The sequence below is a fragment of the Oncorhynchus mykiss genome, chromosome 12 (genome assembly GCF_013265735.2).
Source record: "Oncorhynchus mykiss isolate Arlee chromosome 12, USDA_OmykA_1.1, whole genome shotgun sequence".
Lineage (NCBI taxonomy): Eukaryota > Metazoa > Chordata > Actinopteri > Salmoniformes > Salmonidae > Oncorhynchus > Oncorhynchus mykiss.
Genome location: NC_048576.1, coordinates 68,266,608 through 68,292,054, shown reverse-complemented (window position 1 = coordinate 68,292,054; position 25,447 = coordinate 68,266,608). Strand labels below are relative to the sequence as shown.

At 42.9% G+C, this 25,447-nt stretch overlaps 2 protein-coding genes across 2 annotated transcripts; both read right to left on the bottom strand.

Moving 5' to 3' along the window:
* Positions 1 to 2,190: 2,190 nt before the first annotated feature.
* LOC110538122 (U3 small nucleolar RNA-associated protein 18 homolog) lies at positions 2,191 to 17,149 on the bottom strand. Its single transcript, XM_021624723.2, has 13 exons — positions 16,676 to 17,149; positions 16,115 to 16,251; positions 15,113 to 15,208; positions 14,955 to 15,025; positions 13,847 to 13,944; positions 13,246 to 13,371; positions 12,779 to 12,953; positions 6,268 to 6,368; positions 6,044 to 6,134; positions 4,349 to 4,472; positions 3,015 to 3,189; positions 2,676 to 2,818; positions 2,191 to 2,538 (listed from the first exon to the last, which is right to left on the bottom strand). Exons 1-13 carry the CDS (start codon positions 16,880 to 16,882, stop codon positions 2,514 to 2,516), a joined length of 1,569 nt encoding a protein of 522 aa, XP_021480398.2. The 5' UTR covers positions 16,883 to 17,149; the 3' UTR covers positions 2,191 to 2,513.
* A 1,313-nt stretch (positions 17,150 to 18,462) lies between these two features.
* On the bottom strand, positions 18,463 to 25,359 carry LOC110538121. The gene is made up of 7 exons (XM_021624722.2): positions 23,986 to 25,359; positions 23,664 to 23,700; positions 22,143 to 22,441; positions 19,668 to 21,880; positions 19,203 to 19,465; positions 18,992 to 19,079; positions 18,463 to 18,668 (listed from the first exon to the last, which is right to left on the bottom strand). Exons 1-7 carry the CDS (start codon positions 24,384 to 24,386, stop codon positions 18,505 to 18,507), a joined length of 3,465 nt encoding a protein of 1,154 aa, XP_021480397.2. The 5' UTR covers positions 24,387 to 25,359; the 3' UTR covers positions 18,463 to 18,504.
* Between the last annotated feature and the right edge of the window lie 88 nt (positions 25,360 to 25,447).

The following is a 25,447-nucleotide window of genomic DNA, read 5'->3' as shown; positions in this document are numbered from 1 at the left end:
GTACAGAATACAAATATTCCAAAACATGTTTTCAATAAGGCACTAAAGTGATACTGTAAAAAAATGAAGCACAGAAATGAACTTTATGTCCTGAATACCAAGTGTTATGTTTGGGGCAAATCCAACACAATGCATCACTGAGTCACACTCATCATATTTTCAAGCATGGTGGTGGCTGCATCATGTTATGGGTATGCTTGTCATCGGCAGAGAGTAGGGAGTTTTTTTTTTAAGGATAAAAATAAAAATAATAGGGCTAAGCACAGGCAAAGTCCTAAAGGAGAACCTGGTTCAGTCTGCTTTCCAACAGACACTGGGAGACAAATCCACCTTTCAGGAAGACCAGGAACCTGAAACACAAGGCCAAATATACACTGAGTATACCAAACATTAGGAACATCTTCTATAGCAAGATTTAAAAAATGCTATCTAGCAATGATCAACAACCAACTTGACAGAGCTTGAATAATTTTTAAAATAATAAATGTGCAAATATTGTACAATCCTGGTTTGTAAAGCTTTGTAAAGCTCTTAGAGACTTACCCAGAAAGACTCAGAGCTGTAATCACTGCCAAAGTTGATTCTAACATGCATCGACTCAGGGGGTTGAATACTTACCTAATCAAAATATATTATTTTATTTTCCATTAATATAAAAAAAGTAGAATTTTTGTGCCAGTTAGAGTATATTTTGTGTAGATCATTGACAAAATATGACAATTAAATCATTTTTAATCCCACTTTGTAACAACAAAATGTGGAAAAAGTCAAGGGGTGTGAATACTTTTTAAAGGCACTGTATTTCTAAAATGCGTGTGAAAAAGAGACATACTGTGTAAGAAGATATTGCTAAATACTGTAGATCATTTTGCTACTAGCACATATATAAGAGACAGATCAAGGAGTTTGTGATTATTTTCAGAGATTCATCAACTACACAGCTGCAACCTGCTGCTGAAATCGCAATCTGTAAATTAGTCAGACAGACCAGAGAATAGACAGAATCTGTGTTGATCCTAAACCTATATTTACACAAATTACCATTCATTTCACAATTGCAGCTATGTTCCATGTCTGACCTGCAGGGCAAATATACTTATTGACTCTCAAGACACCCTCATGAGAACAAAAACTAAAATGCTGATGAGGCTCATTATTTGTTTCAGTACTTCCCACCCGTTATAGTTTGTTAGTTTCTGCATTAGGGGGACTACAGGGGAAAACACTTTTGTTTGTTTGGTGTTAAGGTTCATTCATCATAAAGACATTTCTCCAGCCTATTATATTACAGAAATACCTCAGGACAGACCAAAACAATAAATGTGATAAAAACGCACTTAAACACAAGGAGAGATATGATTTGGCTGAATGCAGATACAAACGACAACGGCGCCTTGGGGAGGACACAGTGCTTTTACTAATGAGAAATGTAGGTGTTGGAATGCTGCCTATCCTGACTGACGTCATAAAGGAGGATCTAAAGTATGTAACACATGGTGCTGTGACTGTCATTCATTTGAGGTCTGTAGGTGTATGTGTAGGTGTTTCTCTCAAAGCTGTGGCTCAGCAGGGAGGTAGGTCCCTTCGGTGTAGTAAAAAAAACAAAAAAACATGCAATTTCACAGTGCGAATAGCACCATCAAGCAAACTGTTCTTGAGCCATAATGTAAGCATGAATGCAAAGTAAGGGTTGATATTAGCTTCCCTTTCTGATGTGCCTTTCTGGCCTTGGTCTTGTTCTGCTGATAAACTGGGTCAGATAGGCTGCTCCTTCAGAAAGTATTCATACCCCTTGACTTTTTTCATCAGTTTGGTCAGAGGTCCAGCTCTGGGCAGAGTACTTCTGTAAATGAGATATTGCTGCATTTAATTTAATACATTTGCAAAAATTTCAAAAACATGTTTTCACTTTGTCATTATGGGGTATTGTGTGTAGATTGGCGAGAAAAAAAAAATCCATTTAGAATTTAGGCTGTAACAACAAAATGCAGAATTAACACTATCAGCTTTGGTCAAGATGGAATTCACAGTGGTAGCAAACAGATTCTCAGGGCAACAGAGAATAGACTAATGGGGCTATAGTGCATACAAGTTTGACAGCTTTTCTATACTAGTTTAAGCATTATAGTCAATCTATCATGTTATTGTTCGCCAAGATATCTAGAAACAGAAAGAAAAAAAATAGCCAAGTATCAAGGAAATTAAGTTTTATTTTATCCATTAGACAAACATTTGTAAAACTCTAAAGTAGACAGAAAGAAATATACAGGATGTGCATTTTGAAAACAGAACACTTAAAAAAAATGTAATTACACACATTTGAAGGGGGGAAAAAAACAGGATGACGAAGACATGGTATCTTGCTGTGACACTTTCATAGATGTAATAAGCATAACCGATATCTCAATTCAAGTCCTTTTCATTGTAAAATATCTTCTTGAAGACAATGGTAGTTGTATTGAGGGAGCTTGGTGTCTTGATGTTGATTACGAGCCTGCTTGGGATGCTCTTCATCAAAAGTTTTTGTAATGCAACAACCTGAAATGTAGTTGAGAAAAATTAACCAAATTATAATTCTGATATTTTGTTATGTATTTGTATCAATGATGATGTTTTTATTTTCTGCAGTCTGAGAAAAATATACACACAAAAAAAAGGAAAAACAAGAGACTCACCTGAAGAGAGGGGCATGGCCCTTGTTGTTGGCCATGGAGAAGAAGCCGCTGTTTGGGGAGAAGTCCAGGCGCTGGGCTCTGTATATGGTTTTCCTCTGGAACATGGGGAAGTTGGAGAACACTGTGAAGCTGGGGATATGAACCTGAAATGAGAAGGGTAGACACATGACACTTGATGACAGTGAAAGAGTGACATGGTTTTACTTCATTTTAAATCAATTCAAACTTTATTACTACCCAAGTCATGCTGCGATAAAACCTCTTATTTTACAAGAGACCAGGTGTAGCTGTAATGATGACAAAGACAACATTAGGTGTGTGTGAGAGAGAGAGACTGACCAATCGGGCAGCCTCGTCGTCAGCTCTGGAGGCGATGGCCAGGATCTCGGAGGTGGGGTTGAAGCGGAGAGAGGTGGCGGAGGTCACCAGGTTCATGATGGCCTTCAGAGGCTTTGGGTTGTTCTGCCGCATACACTCCTCCTGGGAGTACACGTTCACCACACCTGCCGCTGACCTGAGATAATAGAAACGGTAGAAAAAGAATGTGAAAAACTTGTCTGCTACAGGTATACTATATGAAAAAATATAATTGGGTTTTTCCACAAAATGGGTGCCTTTTGCATCCCTTTGATATTTTAAGTAGAAATTGTGCACAAGTATTACATTTTAAAAGCCTGTTATATTAGGTGCCCTTTAATTTAGACCACATGGAGTTTTCAATAAATCTTTTTTTTTTTTAATATGAATAAAGACTTGCTTACGTGCCAAAAATTCTGTATTTTGACATGTCCCTCCGTCAACCATGTGTCACCTCTAGGAAGATTTTAACCCACTTAACCCAAACATTTCTTCAAGTTTCACCATCATTCTACAACACTATTTTGTTATCCTTCTGAAGATAATTTATTTAATGTGATTCATTTACATCTGTCCTTCATTTTAAGATCAACCATGATGCTTGAACTGAATTCTCGTTTTAATATAGTGAAACTATTCCTTTTAAAATATCATCCCCCCCCCAAAAAAACATAGAACACCTAATAGTCAAATCAGAATAAAAGCAGGTGAGATGGTTCTACTCTTTTTGGACATTTTCTCGTGTGTTGTGGTGGAAAACTGAGCGGATTGAGCATAACATGTCAACCCTGTTACCCATGGATAGACAGGCTAGACATGTTACCTAATGTTCTTTTGTGAAGCTTGCATTTAATGAACACTTCCTGTTGCACAAAACAAGATTCCATTCCCCCTGTCACGAGGAAATGTACGGCTGATTAAAGATGAAATCGTCTACCCTGTTACTTTATTTGGCACTAACTATAATTGTTTTATTTAAACGCTTAAAGTGGGAAAACATGTTTTTTATTAAGTTGAACGTGCTCTTTATGACAGAATGTTAACATTTGGTACACTTCTTAAAAAAGACACTTAATTGGTGGAACGACCCAACTATCCTGAAGGTTTTGTGGCAGAATCATACATCAAAACAAACAAAAAAAGACATCTGAAGCAAGACAAACAGGACAATACACAAACATTGCAATGGTTTCGATCACAATCGCTGCTGAATCATATCAGCAAGGAAATGGTTGAATGAATAAATGAGCTACCCACCAACAACCTTATGTCACAAAACGACGGGGAAAATGTTGAAAACAAAATGGCTGACTCACCCGCAGGCCAGATACTGTCCGTTCTTGGATGCAGCTATGGAGGTCCCACTCACACAGCCATCATCTGTGAACCTGTTCAGGCATTTACTGCTCCTCATGTCCCATATATACACCTCACCCTCCTCTGCAACATAAAAAAGGCTTAGTACATACAGGTACCCATGTACAGCTTTAAAGGTGCAATATGCAGAACTCAATCTGCCATTTCTTTTTTGCTAAAATGCTAATAGTTCGCCTAATTTCAGTTTGTGACAAAACAAGCAGTGATCACCAGGGCAGTGATCACCAGGGCAGTGGTCACCTTGAGTCAAAATACAAGCCAAGATCTACCACTCAGATTTTTATTTTATTTTTTAAACATGACAAAAAACAAAAGCCTGAACCATTAACCTATTAAAAACTGTTCTGTAGCAATTAGGCTATATTTTGGGGCGGCAGGTAGCCTAGTGGTTAGATCGTTGGACTAGTAACCGAAAAGTTGCCAGATCAAATCCCCGAGCAGACAAGGTAAAAATCTGTCGTTCTGAACAAGGCAGTTAACCCACTGTTCCTAGGCCGTCATTGAAAATAAGAATTTGTTCTTAACTGACTTGCCTAGTTAAATAAAAGGTCAAAATAAAATATGCCCAATACTTTATCACTGCATACTGGCTATGCTTGAATTGCCCTGCTAATGTTGTTCTTCTCAGACCATTTTGAAATTATATTTCAAAATTGTAGGTATATGATCACACTGGTAATAGATCATTTGCTGTATTACTTGAGGCACAGCTGAGTGAGCATAATCATTTGCTTTGATTTATTTTACTGGACTGATGACCTGCATCTGATGGTCAGTCTGAGGGGAAGGAGAGAGCAGTGGTGAAACTCATTTCTGCCTCATGCACCAATTCATGTTGTTTATCTCATGGCCACTTAGTGAAATATTACTCTATATAAAAAAAAAGAGGCACACCGCTAATAACACTTTGCTATACTGCTTGCAGTGTGAGTGGATGTAGGGAGAACGCGTATTGACAGTGCTGAATAACAACTTCAACATGAACTTACTGATAAAAACAGTCATGGTTTTAAAAGTTTTGAAATCTCAGTATCAACTTTGCTGTGCGCTCGAGGCTTCTTTTTACCGTCTATGGCTTGAGGAAACTGTGCATACACAGTGATCTGAGCTATCTGATTGGCCAGAGGTAGGTGCACTTGATTTGATCTTTGGGCCTGCCGGGTAAGTGGAGTTCTACCTTCCGACACATGATATTTTTCAAAATGGGAACACTTTGCCTTCCCAGTGTTAGGGCTGCTGAATCAAGTGTACCTACCACCAACAGCACAAAACAAATACAAAATAATAGGGACACAAGGATTTATCGTTGTTGTTTTTTTACAGAAATGTTTGGTGACCGACTAGGACCACTGAGAATCATTGTACCATCTCTGTTAAATATATTTTCCATAAACAAAAATATTGTTTGAAGCTGTACAAAACCAAAAGTAAAAGCATAGAAATATCGCACATGCAACAAATCTACTGCTTCCAAAGAGAATGACAGATCTATAATTCACATTTCTATGTGAATTTGGTCAAGTCGCCCAAAAAGTCACATATTGCAGCAATTAACTAAAATCAACTAAAAAAGGTTTTAGGATGTGATTGGGATGCTAGGCTGTGTGTCTTTTTAGACCAGGGTAAAAACCCACCAGAATTGGTGAAGACTTTGCTGCCGTCATGGGAGAAAGCCACTCCTGCGATGTTTCCGTTGATCTTCATGCTGTTCACTACCTCCTTTGTCTGAAAAAACAACAGTGAGAATATACAGACATTTATGCAATGCATGTATGCACTGGATCCAAAACGGAGTCTTGTGTTTAGATCCATTTTGGATGCATGGTATACCAGGTATTTGCCATCTACAATCACCTACCTTCATTGTTAACACGTGGAGGTATCCGGAGGTGCCAGTGAGAAGGAGGGATTCTCCATCAGGGGATACTTCAAACTCTTTCACTCTCTGTTCCCTCAGACCTAAGGGACAACAATATTTGTTACTGCACTCAATCAAACAACCAGTCACTCACCCACTACCCATTTAAAAAAATAACAGTCTGGCTGAGAATATACAGTGATTTTATCTTTAAACCAATCACAGAACACAATAATTTGCTCGGTAACAACTAGGCTTGGGCGGTATACCGTATAACAGGGTATTTGGAAATAGCCACGGGATGGTTTTCAATACCGTCAATACAGTTGAAACTTTATTTTTTATACATTTTAATATTTGTAGCTACTTTTTAAGTAAATACCTGCAGTCCGTTTGAGCAATATGTTAGGAGATAAAGCAGTTCCCATTCTTCATTTCCCCCGGTCACATAATATTTCATTATGAAGCTTACCGGTAGTTCCCAGTCACATGGTGTTTGGTTTACAAGCACACCAACGAGAGACTGGAGCCTTGTGAGTCACTCAATGTTTTGCACCACGTGCCAGGTGATCTAGGGGCGGCAGGTAGCCTGGCAGGTAGGAGAGTTGGGCCAGTAACCGAAAGGTTGCTGGATCGAATCCCTGAGCTGACAAGGCAAAAATCTGTCGTTCTGCCCCTGAGTAAGGCAGTTAACCCACAGTTCCCCAGGCGCCGCTGATGCCGATTAAGGCAGCACCTCGCACCTCTCGGAATTAAAAGGGGTTGGGTTAAATGCGTAAGACACATTTCAGTTGAATACGTTCAGTTGTACAACTGACTAGTTATCCCCCTTTCCCCTTGTTACACAACTAAATGTTTGCCAGCTAGATATCAAATAAAATGTTATTCGTCACATGCGCCGAATACAACAGGTGTAGTAGACCTTGCAGTGAATTGCTTACTTACAAGCGCTTAACCAACAATGCAGTTAAGAAAAAGTGTTCACTCAAATCAACAAATAAAATAGAAAAATAAAAAATAATTAAAGAGCAACAATAAAATAACTAACGAGGCTAAACACAGGGGGTACCGGTACAGAGTCAATGTGCGGGGCCCAGGTTTGTCGAGGTAATATGTACAAAAGCTGAAGAACATACACACATCCAGGTACTTTCCACGGGTGCTGGAGATGTAAGCAAACTCATGGAAAACAGAAAGGAAAACGCTGCACACTGCTGCTCATGCTCCCAGGTAAGGTCCTGGATGGCAGGAAGATTGGCTACAGTGACGTACTGGGCCGTAAACACTACCCTTTGTAGTCCCTTGCGGTCGGAGGCTGAGCAGTTGCCATACCAGGAGGCTGTAAAACTTTGAGGATCTGAGGACCAATGCCAAATCTTTTCAGTCTCCTGAGGGGGAATAGGTTTTGTCGTGCCCTCTGTCTTGGTGTGTTTGGACCATGACAGTTTGTTGGTGATGTGGACACCAAGGAACTTGAAGCTCTCAACATGCTCCACTACAGCCCCGTCGATAAGAATGGGGGCGTACTCAACCCCTCCTTTTCCTGTAGTCCACGATCATCTCCTTTGTCTTGATCACGTTGAGGGAGAGGTTGTTATCCTGGCACCACACTGCTAGGTCTCTGGCGACCTCTCTATAGGCTGTCTCATCGTTGTCAGTGATCAGGCCTACCAACGTTGTGTCGTCGGCAAACTTAATGATGTTGTTGGAGTCGTGCTTGGCCATGCAGTCATGGGTGAACAGGGAGTACACGAGGGGACTGAGCACGCGCCCCTCGAGGATCAGCGTGGCGGATCTGTTGTTACCTACCCTTACCACCTGGGGGAGGCCCGTCAGGAAGTCCAGGATCCAGTTGCAGAGGGAGGTGTTTAGGCCCAGGGTCCTTAGCTTAGTGATGAGGGCAATATGGTGTTGAACGCTGAGCTGTAGTCAATGAATAGCATTCTAACATTACTTTTGTCCAGGTGGGAAAGAGCAGTGAGGAGTGCAACAGATATTGCATCATCCGTGGATCTGTTAGGATGGTATGTGAATTGGAGTGGGTCTAGGGTATCTGGGAGGATGCTGTTGATGTGAGCCATGACCAGCCTTTCAAAGCACTGCATGGCTACAGACATGAGTGCTACGGGGTCGGTAGTCATTTTAGGCAGGTTACCTTGGTGTTCTTGGGCACAGGAACTATGGTGGCCTGCTTGAAACATGTTGGTCAGGGACTGGTTGAAAAGATCAGTGAAGACACTTGCCAGTTGGTCAGCGCATGCTCGGAGTTCACATCCTCGTAATCCGTCTGGCCCTGCGGCCTTGTGAATGTTGACATGTTTAAAGGTCTTACTCAGTGCCATCAGAGACTCTGGGTTCGCGCCCAGGCTCTGTCGTAACCGGCCGCAACCGGGAGGTCCGTGGGGCGACGCACAATTGGCCTAGCGTCGTCGGGGTTAGGGAGGGCTTGGCCGGTAGGGATGTCCTTGTCTCATCGCGCACCAGCGACACCTGTGGCGGGCCGGGCGCAGTGCGCGCTAACATAGGTTGCCAGGTGCACGGTGTATCCTTGGACACATTGGTGCTGCTGGCTTCCGGGTTGGATGCGCGCTGTGTTAAGAAGCAGTGCGGCTTGGTTGGGTTGTGTATCGGAGGGCGCATGACTTTCAACCTTCGTCTCTCCCGAGCCCGTACGGGAGTTGTAGCGATGAGACAAGATAGTAGCTACTAAAACAATTGGATACCACGAAATTGGGGAGAAAAAGAGGTAAAATTCAAAACAAAAAAACAACAAAAAGAAAAGAAAAAGGTCTTACTCACATCAGCTGCGGAGAGCGTGATCACACAGTCGTCCGGAACAACTGGTGCTCTCTTGCGTGCTTCAGTGTTGCTTGTCTTGAAGCGCGCATAGAAGTCATTTAGCTTGTCTGGTTCGCTTGTGTCACTGGGCAGCTCGCGGCTGGGCTTCCCTTTGTAGTCCGTAATAGTTTGCAAGCCCTGCCACATCCGACGAGCGTCGAAGCCAGTGTAGTAAGATTCTATCTTAGTCCTGTATTGACTTTTTGCCTGTTTGATAGTTCGGAGTAGGGCAGAGTAGGATTTCTTATAAACGTCTGGGTTAGAATCCTACTCCTTGAAAGTGACAGCTCTACTCTTTAGCTCAGTCCGGATGTTGCCTGTAATCCTTGGCTTATGTACTGTAGCGGTTTCAGGGGTGGTGGATGGACGTTATGTGCCTGCAAGGTTTCTTTGTTTTCTGGCTGCCAGGACCATGGACAGCTCAGAGGAAACTGACAGACTGCAGTAGAACAGCCACACCTGTCTCCAGCTGTAATTAGAGACTAAACGGCAGACAGATAAATCCAATCATGGGCCTCTACTTAACCGCGCCCTGGGTTTGCTTTCTTTGTCTTTCCTTTGACCCAGGCAGGTGAACGAGGAGGCGGCTATTGGAGAGACTGAGCATACGGTGGAGGAAGTGGTTTACCGGAATAATGGAACTGGAGATTTCAACAAGCAGTGAACCCCAAAGACCAAGAGTGGAGGACCTTTCACTGGTGACGACGTATTTACTTTGATTGAGTTTTGTATATCAGGAACCTTGCAGGTACCTGAAAAAATAAACCGTGTTAACCCTTCCCATGGACTGGTGGTGTGTGTTTGTATGTGTAAACCCTGCCTTACCAGATCATGGCGCCGAAACCGCCACAGTACGTACGGTTACTGTGTGGACGACATCATCGATGCACTTATTGATGAAGCCAGTGACTGATGTTGTGTACTCAATGCCATCAGAAGAATCCCAAAACATATTCCAGTCTGTGCTATCAAAACAGTCCTGACGCTTAGAATCTGCGTCATCTGACCACTTCCGTATTGAGCGATTAGGCATTCCTGTAGGCAGGAATCTGGAGGATTGAATTATGGTCAGATTTGCCAAATGGAGGGCGAGGGAGAGCTTTGTACACGCCTCTCTGTGTGTGGTGTAAAAATGGGCTAGAGTTTTTTTTTTTACCCTCTTGTTGCACATGCTAGTAGAAATGAAGTCAAAAGGATTTAAGTTTCCCTGCATTAAAGTCCCCGGCCACTAGTAGCGCCACCTCTGGATAAGCATTTTCTTATTTGCTTATGGCCTTATACAGCTCGTTGAGTGCGATCTTAGTGCCAGCATCGGTTTGTAGTGGTAAATAGACAGCTAAATTAAATAGTGTGGTCTAAAGCTTAACATGAGATACTCTACCTCAGGCGAACTAAACCTTGAGACTTAGTTAATATCAGAATTTGTGCACCAGCTGTTATTGACAAATAGACAGACTGCCACCCCTTGCACGGAAAACCCAGCCAGCTGTATGTTATCCATGCCGTTGTTCAGCCACGACTTGTGAAACACAAGATATTACAGTTTTTAATGTCCCGTTGGTAGGATAGTCTAGATCTGAGTTTATTATCCAATAATTGCACGTTGGCTAATAGGACTGATCCACTCGCTGTCGGATTCTTACAAGGCACCCCGACTTACACCAACTCATTCAAGGGTTTATTTTTTTTTTTTACTATTTTCATCATAGTTGAATAGAGAAGACATCAAAACTATAAAATAACATATGGAATCATGCAGGAACCCCAAAATTTGTAAACAAATCAAAATAGATTTTTGATTCTTCAAAGTAGCCACCCTTTGCCTTGATGACAGCTTTGCACACTTTTAGCATTCTCTCAACCAGCTTCACCTGGAATGATTTTCCAACAGTATTGATGGAGTTACCACATATGCTGAGCACTTGTTGGCTGCTTTTCCTTCGCTCTACAGTCCAAATCATCCCAAACCATCTCAATTGGGTTGAGGTCGGGTGATTGTGGAGGCCAGGTCATCTGATGCAGCACTCCATCACTCTCCTTCTTGGTCAAATAGCCCTTACACAGCCTGGAGGTGTGTTAGGTCATTGTCCTGTTGAAAAACAAATGATAGTCCCACTAAGCGCAAACCAGATGGGGATGGCGTATCACTGCAGAATGCTGTGGTAGCCATGCTGGTTAAGTATGCCTTGAATTCTAAATAAATCACTGACAGCATCACCAGCAAAGCACTACCACACCACCACCTCCATGCTTCACGGTGGGAACTACACATGCGGAGATCATCCGTTCACCTACTCTGACTCAAAGACACAGCGGTTGGAACCAATAATCTCAAATTTGGACTCATCAGACCAAAGTACAGATTTTATCCGGTGTAATGTCCATTGCTCGTGTTTCTTGGCCCAAGCAAGTCTAGCGGTTTCATTGCAGCAATTCAACCATGAAGGCCTGACTCAACGCAGTCTCCTCTGAACAGTTGTTGTTGAGATGTGTCTGTTACTTGAACTCTGTGAGGTATAATTTATTTGGGCTGCAATCTAAGGCGCAGTTAACTCTAATGAACTTATCCTCTGCAGCAGAGGTAACACTGGGTCTTCCTTTCCTGTGGTGGTCCGCATGAGAGCCAGTTTCATCATAGCGCTTGATGGCTTTTGCGACTGCACTTGAAGAAACTTTCAAAGTTCTTGACATTTTCTGGATTGACTAACCTTCATGTCTTAAAGTAATGATGAACTGTCATTTCTCTTTGATTATTCTTGCCATAATATGGACTTGGTCTTTTACCAAATAGGTCTCTTCTGTATACAACCCCTACCTTGTCACAACACAACTGATTGGCTCAAACGGATTAAGGAAAGAAATTCCACAAATTAACATTTAACAAGGCACACCTGTTAATTGAAATGCATTCTAGGTGACTACCTCACAAAGCTGGTTGAGAGAATGCCAAGAGTGTGCAAAGCTGTCATCAAGACAAAGGGTGACTATTTCGAAGAATCTCAAATATAAAATATATATCCGGCGCCATTAAATTGCATTAAAATATATCTTATAACTATTAATTGAACCGTTTAAAATGTGCTAAATACTCTGCAGTTGTGCATTTAGTTTGCTCACTTACAGTAGTTATATAGCTGGTTAGCTTCTTGCAAAAAACAAGCTTCTCTTGGTAACAGCAAAGAATGCCCTCCTGGATCAAGAGCATTGCCATCTAATATTTGTTTTGTGTGTGCAGCAAATTGTGAGTAGTGTTTTTTTTGTTTTTTGTATAACTTTGAGCTGTGTCTGTCCTGCGAATAACTTAGGTCAGAGACTGTATAAAATTAGACATGTACTTGTTAGCATTGCTAACCTTCGGTTTACAGAGGCTCAGTGGGGTTTGTGTTCAGTGCCAGTATTGCCTTATATCCTGGGATGGCACAAGGTCGGTATGAAGGATTGACAATCTCAATACCCCCCAAGCCTAGTAATAAAAGGCTATGTCCCTACCTAACAGCCAACGGGTTAGATTACTACCTAACAGCCAACGGGTTAGATTACTACCTAACAGCCAACGGGTTAGATTACTACCTAACAGCCAACGGGTTAGATTACTACCTAACAGCCAACGGGTTAGATTACTACCTAACAGCCTTGGGGTTCTAGTGACTCCTCTTTGCTTCCTCCTCCTCACCTCTGACAGTGTGGACTGGGATGACCTTGCCCTCCATCATGTCGTAGATGTAAAACAGCTTGTTCCTGAAACTGGTGGCCACCACCTGCTCCCCGTCCACGCTGAACTGGGCCTTGTGCACCGGGAACTTCTCCAGGTGAATACTCTGAATCTTAGCGTTGGTCTTCCCATCAACCTGGAGAGGAAGGAGGGACATTTAGAGTGAGGTGGAAGGTAATTCATTACAAACTTGTCTGTTAGTGTGCAAAGCTGTCATCAAGGCAAAGGGTGGCTACTTTGGTAGTCCATTGAGAGTTTGTATTTTTTTGGGGTGTATAGTTTGTATGGTCAAACAAAAGACCTGGAGGATATTATTAAAAGCATATAGTCCCAACTGGCCCGTTTATGACGTTCCCTATACTATGTCTCACGATGACAGCCACAAGAATGCCTGAGAGAAGACTGAAGCTGACGAGTAAAATGAATACCTGGAACAGAGAGATGGACTGGTCGAGCCCTGCTGTCATGACAACCTGGGCGGAGGGGTGGAACTGCACCGTGGTCAGCCGGTCCTCAGACGGCCGGTCGTTGTTGGCGTGTAGGCACTTCTTCATCTGCAAGAGAGTTAAATACATCCAGCATAAAATGTAGTATCACATGTAAACATGACGTTGAAAATACTCTATTTTATTTAACTATGGATGTCAGTTAAGAACAAATTCTTATTTACAATGATGGCCTACCCCGGCCAAACCTGAACAACACTGGGCCAAATGTGCGGCGCCCTATGGGACACCCAATCACGGCCGGATGTGATACAGCCTGGATTCGAACCAGGGACTGCAGTGACACTTCTTGAACTGAGATGCAGTGCCTTAGACCGCTGCGCCACTCCGGAGCCCACTATTGTGATATCGGTTGCGAAAACCACATGATCTAATACTGGAAAATGTCATGGTTTTATAACTCCCAAATCTCTAAAGAACTCTGGTTAGAGTCCCCATTTGCACTCAGAGAGAGAGCTGGTTGTTTTACTCCAACTTAATCTCAAATTTAGTAGTGGCGAGATGATAGGAGAACAGAACTCACCCGTATGATTCCTTTGGGAAGACTGTCAGATGAGCCAACAAAGTTGCCCGTCTTCCTCATCAGGTCATCTCCATCCTCATCTTCATCATCAGAGTCATCTTTAGTTTTTGAAAATATACACATCTTTCATTGAAAAGACACAAATGTATACTATATACACCAGGGATCATAAACTAGATTCAGCAGCGTGCCAATTTTTTCTTGAGCGGATGGTCAGGGGGCCGGAACATAATTACAAATCATTTGTAGACTTCAAATTGACCGCAAGAAGCCCAAACATATATACAATGTTATTAAAGCAATCATTTCAAACAGTCTATACCATGAAAAGAGTAGGTGTTCATAATGTTTTGTACACTTAGTGTGAATCTTTTATGGGTGGGAATACTTTGGAACAGATTTCCAAAATGAAATCACTTGGAGCTGACTTGGTGTTTTTACAGTCTTATGTTAAAAACATATATATATATATATATTTTTTTTAATAACTTCAGAAAACTTGAAGGGCGAAATAAAATCACCAATATTTGGCCCGCGGCAGTCAGTTGGGGGAACCCTGCTATATACCCTCTCATCATTATATAGTAGTGTCATGTAATTATTTAATCAGTGTTCATAAATTCCAATTATATTTATCTGTCTGATACCCAGAGTTTGTAAAGTTCTGGTCTTAAATAAAACAGACAGAATTCCCAGCTCACAATTGATCAGATCCCAATTTATTTGCGAGAGCTCTCAAATTTTCACAAATACATTCCTTCTTATACCATCCTAAACTACACACATACATACATGAGTCTAACCACAGTTTATAACCCCTCAGCTGACAGTTCCAGGCTCCCCCAGACACCATAACTCTGGAGGAGCTCTCCCTGTCCTCTCTTATCTCCACATACTTTCCTTTCTTCCTAGGTACATGCCATATAACCCCTTCCTAATGAACAAACATTATTTAATACTACAAGAAAGACAGGATAGAATTCTTGCCAGTTATAGTGCAGTATACCTCATTTAGTCATTATTGATAAAAATCCCATAACAAGTGAGGGGCATCTCTCATAACATATTACATGGACCATAGATGTTGATTACCAAAATGTGAGTTTACCTTTTTTCTTATTATTTTTCCTGACTTTTGACTCTGCCCAGGACGGCATTCCACCCATTGCTTTTTGGAACCTGGCAAAAATGTGTTGGAAGTGTGAGTTTGAACCACCAGATCCCAGTGGTATTTACTCCATGGCTGTGTTACTAACATCCACTTACTGTTCTTTCATCCTCTGCTGTAACTTCTGTTTGGACATCTTGGCCTCTGCGTCACTCTTGGTCAGGTCTCTACGGAACCGGTGTGTCATGTCCACTCTTAAGAAATGGGAGAGAAAGGTCATGGAAGAATAAACATAGTGACGTTAACTGCTAGGGATGTAACCGCTCACCGATACGAATCAGTTCCCGGTTCAAATGCGTAAGATACTCAATGACTCTGTAGGTGTGATCGAGGCTTAACAAAAGTTCAACATTCACCTGCTACCACTTCTGTCAATCTGTCTACGCAAAAAAAAAAACTAATCTGATAGTGGGTTGGTAGATGCCCACTAGACTTCCTTATGGCTCAGCTCAGGTGACAAAATACACCATAGACATTTACACACACACACACACAGGTCAGCTCGAACAGATCCAGCTCAGAGAGGCCCAGCCCATGAGCTCCATCAGCAGATTTGAATTTAGAATGGAAAATGAATGTGTTAATGCAACAAATGTTGTAGCACCAAATCTTATCCCATTGATTTGTTCTTCTCATCAAACCAAATCGTTGCAAACTAAAACGTGTCATTCCTGCAAGTGAGTGCTTGACTGGGGTAGGAGCTCACCGGAGCAGAGGACCAGCACCTCAAATGTTCTACTGCTTGAGCTCCTGTTCATCTTATAGAATATTAGCTCAAAGGTATTGTGGCGCTCCTGCACCTAAATATAAAACAGTATCGGCACCCAAAATGAGTACCGGAACCTATTTCAGTCCAAGTCAAGCACTACTTTCTGTATCATACTGGAGCCCATGTATACATTTCAATTCATCTTCAAAAGAGAAAAGATGCATATCACTGGTAACTGCTCTTACAAGCAATGTTTGATTCACATATCAATGTAATTGACAATAGGATTACATGACTACAGCTAATGCAGTAACATGAAGTGAGAAGCATTGCACATGATGATGCTGAAAAGAAACAATAAGACATCGTCGTTGCAGTCCCAGGTACTAACTCTTCCTCCAGATCATCATCATCATCCTCCCACACTGCTGTCCTGGTTGTCTGAACTGTCAGCCGTGCTTCATTCTCTACATCGGATTCGCTGGAATCGTCATCAGCCAGAAGTGTGGCACCACCATCCTCCCTGTCCTGTTGACAAGAAATGTATTTGATAAAAACTGACTGCAATGAAACTAAAAAGTAAATGATATGTGACTGACGGATATGACACTGGAGATTATTAGTCTAGTACCTGGTTGTAACTAACTATTCATCAATATTGGGATTTACATCTATACTATGCTGACAATGTGACAACATAATCCACTGAAAAACTTGGCAGGCAGGGTCATTCTGTATGGAATCAGGGGTGTATTCATTACGCCGACTTTTCGGATTGGAATGGCAACCGTAAAATTAAAATGAACTACAACTTCCGTTTAAGAACCCAACAGATTTTACGTCACGTTAAAGAGCGTTTGGAGTTGTTGCAAAACGTTTTGTAACAGACGAAACGTTAAGCTACAGAACCGGCATTATGAATACACCCTAGATGTAACTAATGAATTCCTACCTCCACGAGCCTTTCCACAAGATCATCTTCAGCACCAAAAACAAGATATTCAAGAAGTTTTACAGATGCATCTTCTTCGCCTAAAACAGTCACTGCTTGGGCGTTTTTGTGTCTTTTTAATACTTCTTCCTCGTAGTCAGGCTCTGGTTCAGAGACTCTCTTCGTCGTCTCTCTCCCCTTTCTAGAGTGTATACCGACTTTGTCCATGTTTATCGTTTATACCTTAGCATATGAAACGAATTGTAAATTGTCTCAGGATACACTAGAATTTAGCAAGATTCAGTAGACCCATAGATGTGCTAGCTAGCCTTTTACAATAACATGCCTCATGCGCCCAATGTTTTCCACATGGGCTGGCTGCAACGCTGTGTTAGTTGTGAGCAAAGTCAACGCGTGGCTGCACTATTTCACAAAGTTGCAAAGTATGTGCACAGAGAAGAACTCATAGCCCACGCAACGCTCCAACGGTGTAGGTGTTTTATTAATCAGTGGTTGAGCGCAGGCTTAGTGCAACATTCACTATCACGTGATTCCTTTTTCTTGACCCCCTGAACTCGGAATAAATTGTATTTTTTTTCTCTCTTTACAAACAAACGGTCTCACAAAAATACTTGCGCCTTGTTCTCCATGGGTTGTAGAAATATATTAGCTATTGCCTTTGACAAAAAGTTTAAATATATTTTGAATGTAATGTTCCTAACTATCTCATCAATCTGTATTTATTTATGTTTTCTTTGAGAGTGTACATATTAGTGTAATCATTGGGTATGTGTGAAAGTATGTGAGAGACAGGCAAGAGACAGATACAAATGATACAAAATAAAGATAAAAGACTATGCATAGAAAAAGCATAACAATTATGCATAATGGGAACATATCATCTTCATATACAGTATTGGAATTGGGAACTTTCCTATATTTTCAAATACACATCTGTATTCTCTTACATTTCCCTCCTGGTACCCCTACATTCATAGACCATAGTTGAGATAATTATTTTGTAAAAAAATACAAGAGATTTACAGAGGTGATCACAAATCAAACTATCAAAGGGGTGCAAGAGAGACAGAGGGATTATGTAAATTGACAGAAGGAGCTATGGGAAAGCAGAAGCTCTAAATAGCATCTGTCAGTGGCCCATTTTCAAGCCCACCCTTGGCCCCCAACCAACAGATACCTCTCAGTTTCAGGCTGACCCTAGCCCCTATTAATGGACCCTTCTTCATTCCAAATACGGTATGATCAGCAGGATGATAATAGCTCTACTTTGACCATGGCAACCTCTCCCGAAGAGCTGTATAGAATATAATGGGCCACAAACCATACCCCCCCCCCCCCCCCCCCCCCCCTGGAAATGTATGCATCAAAATGTGTTGAAAAAGGCACTTATTATATTAATATTGTGCTGCAATGTCATATAAACACATTTTCACCAAGGTCAATACAAACAAATCTGGTGTGAAATGCCTTCTCAGTTTGCAAGTATATTACATATATTGAAATCATGTACTTAAAACAGCAAATGGAACATAGAAATCTGGTGTGAAATGTTCAGTTGGGTCAACCTCTTTGCAGATAGGAAGGAATCAAAAAAGAATAAGCAACATGGTAAAACCCATGCAGTGGCAGGTAGCCTAGTGGTTAAGAGTGTTGGGCCAATAACCAAAAGGTCACTGGTTTGTATCTTCAAACTGACTTAGGCACCCAACCCTAGTTGCTCTGGATAAGTGTCTGCTAAAATGCCATGTCAATAGAGTCTATTAAATTTGACTGCAGACACACAAATCAATGCTGCTAATGTTTATTAGATGTTGATGGCTAACCCTTTCCTAATTATTCTTGCAAAAAGCACAGCCCTTGAATGGCTTTGAGATGGCCCTGGAAATGGCCCGGAACATTCTCACAAACAGGGGACGTTTACGGGACTCCTGTGCAGGTGCTGGTGGCAGGTCGTCCTCAAGTTGGGGAATGAATGGGACAGCATGATCATCATCTGTGATAAGAGAACATTACAGGATCAGAATTGAACATGACAAATGTACTTTCATTCTCTCTGACCACAGTCTAAACCAACCAGACAAAAGGTAATACATCAAAATGACAGCATCTATCATTTTGACTTTGGGAAATGTAAGAGTCGCTACAATGTATGCCTGACAGCTCGTCAAACTCAGTGGCCTTGATCAGAGAAAGCGTTATGGGACCAGAGATGAATAAACCTCAGCATTAAACTCAGTAAAGCTGCATTCACTCTAACCACTGGCCACATCTTGGCAATGCATCAAAATAAAACGATCATCATTGTGTGTCGCTTACGCAGCGCAACTCGAGAGGTGCTGAAACGCTGCGAAGGCAGCTCCTTTTGAGCGGGGTGGCTCTCTGGTTCCACTCTGCCCTTGAACACCTGTTGCAGAGTAAATTCATCCTTCCATTAGACGCCCCACAATGTCTCACTCTGACCCCATTAGCTTTGGATTCTATTTCAGCTGTAATGAAGGGGAAAAACACCAAACATGGAGCTCCATACCTTGATCCTGACCGTTGGCAACTTTGGGCAGCAACTGAACCTCCGGCCCTGACTCTTCTTCTTCACTCTGGCAGAGGGGACATGACAAGTCTCTGTATCGCCAACAGCTGTAGAAGTGCACCTTACAGGCAATGCGGTGTCAAGGCAGTTGGCATGGCGCTCAGACATGTACTCAACAACAAGGTCACTGGAGGCCTGGCTAGTGCCTGACCTGTGGGTACTTGTGGCCTGAGAGAGACAACTCTCTGACCTGTACACAATATCTGGGGGCAGAAGAGATAAAATAATTAAGCTCAGGATTATGTTGTGCATATTTTACAATAATACACAATCATGAAAATCCAATGAACACAATTGCAATTCAACTATTAAGCTCAAAATGAGTGAATCCTACATTCAACAGGAGCTAATCAATTTATTGCATATTAGAAAATAAAATAAATGAAAAGTGTTCATTTCACTTACCATGCACATAGGTCGCGGCAGACACATCATCGGTCAACGCGTCCATCGCCTGGCTACTCATCACCATACAAACCTGAGAGGTTTTAGATGAGACATCCTCGTAGATGTCACGGACAGACATCACATGAAGATGATCCTCTTCACCCACATCAGGCTCATCATCTTCTAGTCTGTTCAGAATGGAGTCCAACATCTCTGTGGCAACTTGGCACTTTTCGGTCATCTGCTCGCCCACAGATGAGTGCTCTGAGCCAGCTACTCCGGCTTTGATCACATTCAGAACCTTTGTGAGGATCTTCTTGGCGCTGCGTTGGACTGACTCCTGGCTGACTGCAACTGTTGGGTCTTTAAAGTCATTGTTGGTAGACACTTCCATGTCCTGGATTTTGTCAGCGGTTACATGGGTATCCTGGTGGTCTTGCTCGTTGTTGAGGAGGCAACCAGTGTACAAACTCTTCAGCTTGTCCACAGCTGTGCTGTAAAGTTTCTGGGAGGATAACTGGACCTGTTCCCAGAACTTGCTCCGCTCTGCCCTACTCACCTCAACTGCCTCGTTTAAGTCCACTAGAAGGGACTCAAGAACGTGAGTTGAGGCCTCAGCAATTTTCTTTGAGGAGACGTGGGCTGACAGGATGTCCACGGTTAAAGGAGAATCTCTTATGACCTGAGTCACTACCCGTTGTGCCTTGGCAGGGTATTCTGCCATTAGGCTGTCGGTCTGAAGGTCAGGAGAATGCTGCTTTTTCCTCTGTGTGGTCACGTCCTGTGCAGTGAGTGGATGGCTTAGGATAATTGTTTCCTGAACCCTCTCTGATGGTGGGAAAGGACAATCAATGAGCAGGGACTGGTAGATGGCAGTGGAAGATATTTCTGGGTGTTCTCTCACAGCCTCCGGCTCCATGATTGCTGAGGTGCCCCGGAGCATCTCACCAATTTCCAGATTGTCGATGCTCTTGACACCCGACGCTAGACGTGCTAGAAGGTTTCTAGCCATCTGGAGCTGATCAAAGGACTCGTCTGAGTTGCTGTCAAGCTCTGTTTTTAACACTTGCAGGACAGTTCTGACTCCCACTGCTGACCAGACACGGAGCATCCTCGGGTCGGAGTGGGAGCGAGACAGAAGTGAGTGGTTCGAGGGACCACTGCTGCCCTGTGAGGATCTGGATCCCACCTCCAGCTCAAGCTCAGACATGGATGTCTTGAGTTTGACTGCAGCTTTCCGGACCATGTCCCTTGCCACACCATCAATGTCGAGGCCTTCAATCCCGTTCCGGTAGCCAACGCTCTGGGGCCCGGATAATGCCTGGTTCTCTAGATATCCAAGGGCATCCAGGGTATCATCGACCACCAAATCCACCAAATCACTGGACATGGCAGTGATTCTGCCATGACCTGGCTGGATATTCTGTTCTGTCAGGGACCAATCCCACAGGGATCCGCGGTACATTTCAGCCATTTTCAACTCGACGGCCCTGGTGATCTTCGCCTGAGACAGGTTCAGCAGGTGGTTGCTGCCTGACTGTCTGGCTGACATCCTGGTCCCTGATCTCTGGACCACCAGACTCTGCACCTCAGCCGACACAGCTGACAGGAAGTAGGTGCAAGGTGAGGACACCCGAACCTCATGTCCTGTCTGAGCATCGCTCTTCGCCCTCTGGATGCTGCTGATGGTTGCAACAATGACCTGACCTGCCAGTGGCCCTAGCTCTGTCTCAAGCCTGCTCTCGATCTCCAGAGGGGACTTTCCAGACAGCCGAGTGAGCGCCATCTGTCCCATGATATGGCCATTCATTGTGGTTGTGATTATCCTCAGCATCTGCTCAGCAAATTGACTGCTCAGTGAGCTGATGCTGGTCGAAGGAGCTTCAGCTCCCTGACTGGCACATCCTTTCAGCACAATCTGGGCTAGTCTTGCATTTATCTGCTTGATGATGATCTCCACAATGGCCATGATCAGCCTGGTGTCCGCAGACAGAATAATAGGCCTCATCTTCTTCGGTCTCCTCTGGATGGACGGCAGTATGACCTCACTCAGGGACCTGTGGGCGTCTCTGTGAACCTGACTGAAGATAAAGCTGTGAGACAGTCCAAACACAGACCTCAGGGGGTCTGAGCGGGGTCTGTCCCAATCCTCTCTATCTCTGTCCTCAGATGCGGAGGAATATCTTCTTAGGTTGTCATCCTCTTCCTCATTTCCCAAAGACTCCTCTGAGCTGAAGAAGGCCCCACAACAGAAATATGGTAACAATGACAATAACAAACCTTTCTGAACACAAACACTGCTAACATAATTTAAAAGAAGCAAAATAATCTACATTTCCTGTTGCTGCAGAATTATTTTCCTGCTGTAGCAAACTTAAGATCCCACATGTGTATTCAGTGGAAATAAAACATTCTTAGAGAAGTCATTATTTATACACAAGGAAAGGAAATAACTGTTTCAACCATTATGGGGAGGAATATGCTCATACATACAAAATGGGGGAGGGGAAGGGAGTTTGGTTCCGTGTGCTGGCACCAGTTATAGGGTTGGCGACCTCGCTTGGCCCATGACTTGGCCCAAGGCTGAATCTGATGCTGCGGCATGTGGAGGCCGCTCCCAGATCTGCTACATTGATTACGACTGAAGACCAGGAGGAGGAAGTTGATGATGATGATGGTGTCCAGGGCAAATCCATGCTGAGATCAAGGGCAGGGACCACCTCAGTTGAAGAGGCCTTCTTCACCCATGACAGGATGTTCTTGCACTTAGCATGAGCCTCAAATATGGTGAACTGTAATGTAAAAGAACAGCCGGGAAAGATTGTTATAAAATCGAACAAGATCTAACATTCACTTAAATCCACCGTCTGTCTACATTGTGCTGTTTGGCGTATGTATTTATTACCTAATCCAAATGACACAACTTAATTGATTAAATAAAGTTATTCTATTCAACTTCCTCCCACCTTGTTTTTGAGATATAAAGCTTCTTCACCAGGTTCTCATTGTCTAGACTCAAAGTGCTGACTCGCCAGCTCCTGGTACATTTACTGAGGTTTTGAATATCTAGGCCAGGGATGGGCAACTTTTATGGGGGTGGGGCAACAAAAAAATCTGAAATCATCATGAGGGGCCACAGTGCGTCCTCCAAAACACAACCCAACCAAGCCGCACTGCTTCTTGACACAATGCTCACTTAACCTGGAAGCCAGCCGCAACAATGTGTCGGAGGAAACACCGTGCACCTGGTGACCGTGACAGCTTGCACTGCGCCCAGCCCGCCACATGAGTCGCTAGTTTGCAATGGGACAAGGACATCCCTGCCGGCCAAACCCTCCCCTAACCAAGATGACGCTGGGCCAATTGTGCGCCGACCCATGGGTCCCCTGCTCGTGGCCGGCTGCGACAAAGCCAGGACTCAAACCCAGAATATCTAGTGGTTTAGACCACTGCGCCACTCGGGAGGCCTAATTTCTACACATTTTGCCCTGCGGCAGAGAGAACATTTTGACATTTTAGAACTACTTTCATGCAATTCTTCTCATTTTGCTATGGGACAGAGAGAAACTCCCCCACAGCAATTCAACCACGATTACCACAAGTTTAGATAGATGTCCACTAGATTAATTTAGCCCCCCAAAAATGTTTTAGCTAACATGGGCTAATTGAGTGACTGTCAGTGACTGACATAGCAAGAGGAACATTGCTGATGCAAAACCACATCTTTAAGTTGCACTTTGTGTATTCTACTGTACTAACTGTCAACAGTAAGTTGAGACCACGACAGTTACAAAACAAAATGGATCCGCGGGCCTACACAAGGAGATCCGCGGCCGCCAGTTGCCCATCCCTGATCTAGGCTGTGTCCCAAATGGCACCCTTTTCCCTATATAGGGCCCATAGGGTTCTGGTAAAAAGTAGGGCACTATGGAAAATGACACAATTTGGGATGCACTCAAAGTCTATTTTACAGTTTCCTTGATGTTAGAAATTCCAGAGCTAACACTAACTCACCCTTTCATGCATATTCTCAGTAAAACGAATCCATTGCCTGCAAAAGGAGTAAAATAGATGAGTACTGTTAATTATTAAAACTATCTAACCCTTGACCTCTACAGAACTTTCATAGTTTCATAGTTTTTATGTCTTCACTACTATTCTACAATGTAGAAAAAAATATAAAGAAACACCCTGGAATGTGTAGGTGTGTCCAAACTTTTGACTGGTACTGTACATGTACACTACAAATACACCTTCTGATTGGTTCTTTGCCGGTTGCAGAACATACAGTATAGAGAATAGGAGGCAAGTATGGGGAAGACAAAGAGCAACCTACTTCTCAGTCATCTCCTCCCCTAAGAATTTGAGTTCTGAGGAGGAGCTTCTCTGGGCCAAGGATAGGTTGCAATGAAAAGTCTGATGTGGCTCCCATGTGTTAGATGGGCCGGCTAAGTCCTGATCACCCTTCTGCATCTCTCTCTCTTCTTCAGTCTCCTGTGACTGAGATGGGCCGGCTGACTCTGGATCAGCCTCCTGCATCTCTCTCTCTGCTTCAGTCTCCTGTGACTGAGATGAGCCGGCTGACTCTGGATCAGCCTCCTGCATCTCTCTCTCTGCTTCAGTCTCCTGTGACTGAGATGGGCCGGCTGACTCTGTATCCGCATCCTCCATCTCTCTTTCTGCTTCAGTCTCCTGTGACTGAGATGGGCCGGCTGATTCTGGATCAGCCTCCTGCATCTCTCTCTCTGCTTCAGTGTCCTGTGACTGAGATTTTACATATCACTTTCCTCAGACTCTCATTAATTAGCCTACATTATTTATCAAAAGGTTATATAACCTTTGACCTCTGACCCTGGAATCTCTTCAGAAAGTCCTCTATGCATAATGTCACCTTGGTGATCACCTTTACCCAACTACTCACTATTCCTGACTTTGGCAGATGGCAAGACTTATCTTGCCTTTCAAAATGTGTGATATAAAACAAATCTGAAAAACAAAGCCTACCTCAACTTCTTTCTTCTCCATATTATCACCGGATGTATCACCCCAAAAAATTATGATGCAATTACATTGCAAGAAAATGCAGATTAATACATTTTCGACCACCAACAACGCCAACGTGATGACTGAATGGATGGTCAAATGTCTGATCTGTTTCAAACATATGGAAGGCGTTCCATACGAACACGATCACTTATGGCGTATTTGATACACGTCACAAACGTAATTGTGCGGTAAATGCAACAGTCAACAGGTGGCAGCAAAATCAACGGTGAAACAACAGATACCAGACTAGACCACTGAGCGTTACAATAATTTTCCAGTCAAATCAATTCTGCCTCCATAAAAAACGTTGCTCCGCCTCGGACCTCAGTACAGCCATTGTCGCGAGTTGTCACACAATAATTCCCGGGTTCTCAAGCATTATTGCATAAATGCCAACAACAGTTACTAGACTAGACACTATTCCAGTCAAATAAAGTCTGCTTCATAAAAAAAATAACATATGCCTCGGCCACCACAAGCAGACTTAATTAAAAATGGGTAAAGGAAATTGTTTCAAAGAGTGTTTGTAAAATGTGAGGCTATATATTATATATTTACACCTACGCCTGTTTACACCCACCCTTTGCAAATTATACCATTTTGGTTAGTCTGCTGATATCAACCTTTGGTGTTGCGATGGTACATCATTTGCACTTCCCATTGTCTAGACTCGAATATTTGACAGCACATGTCGATATCACCTTGAACTGTTGTGTGGCGCTAGAATGCACAAAATAACATTGGTGATTAAT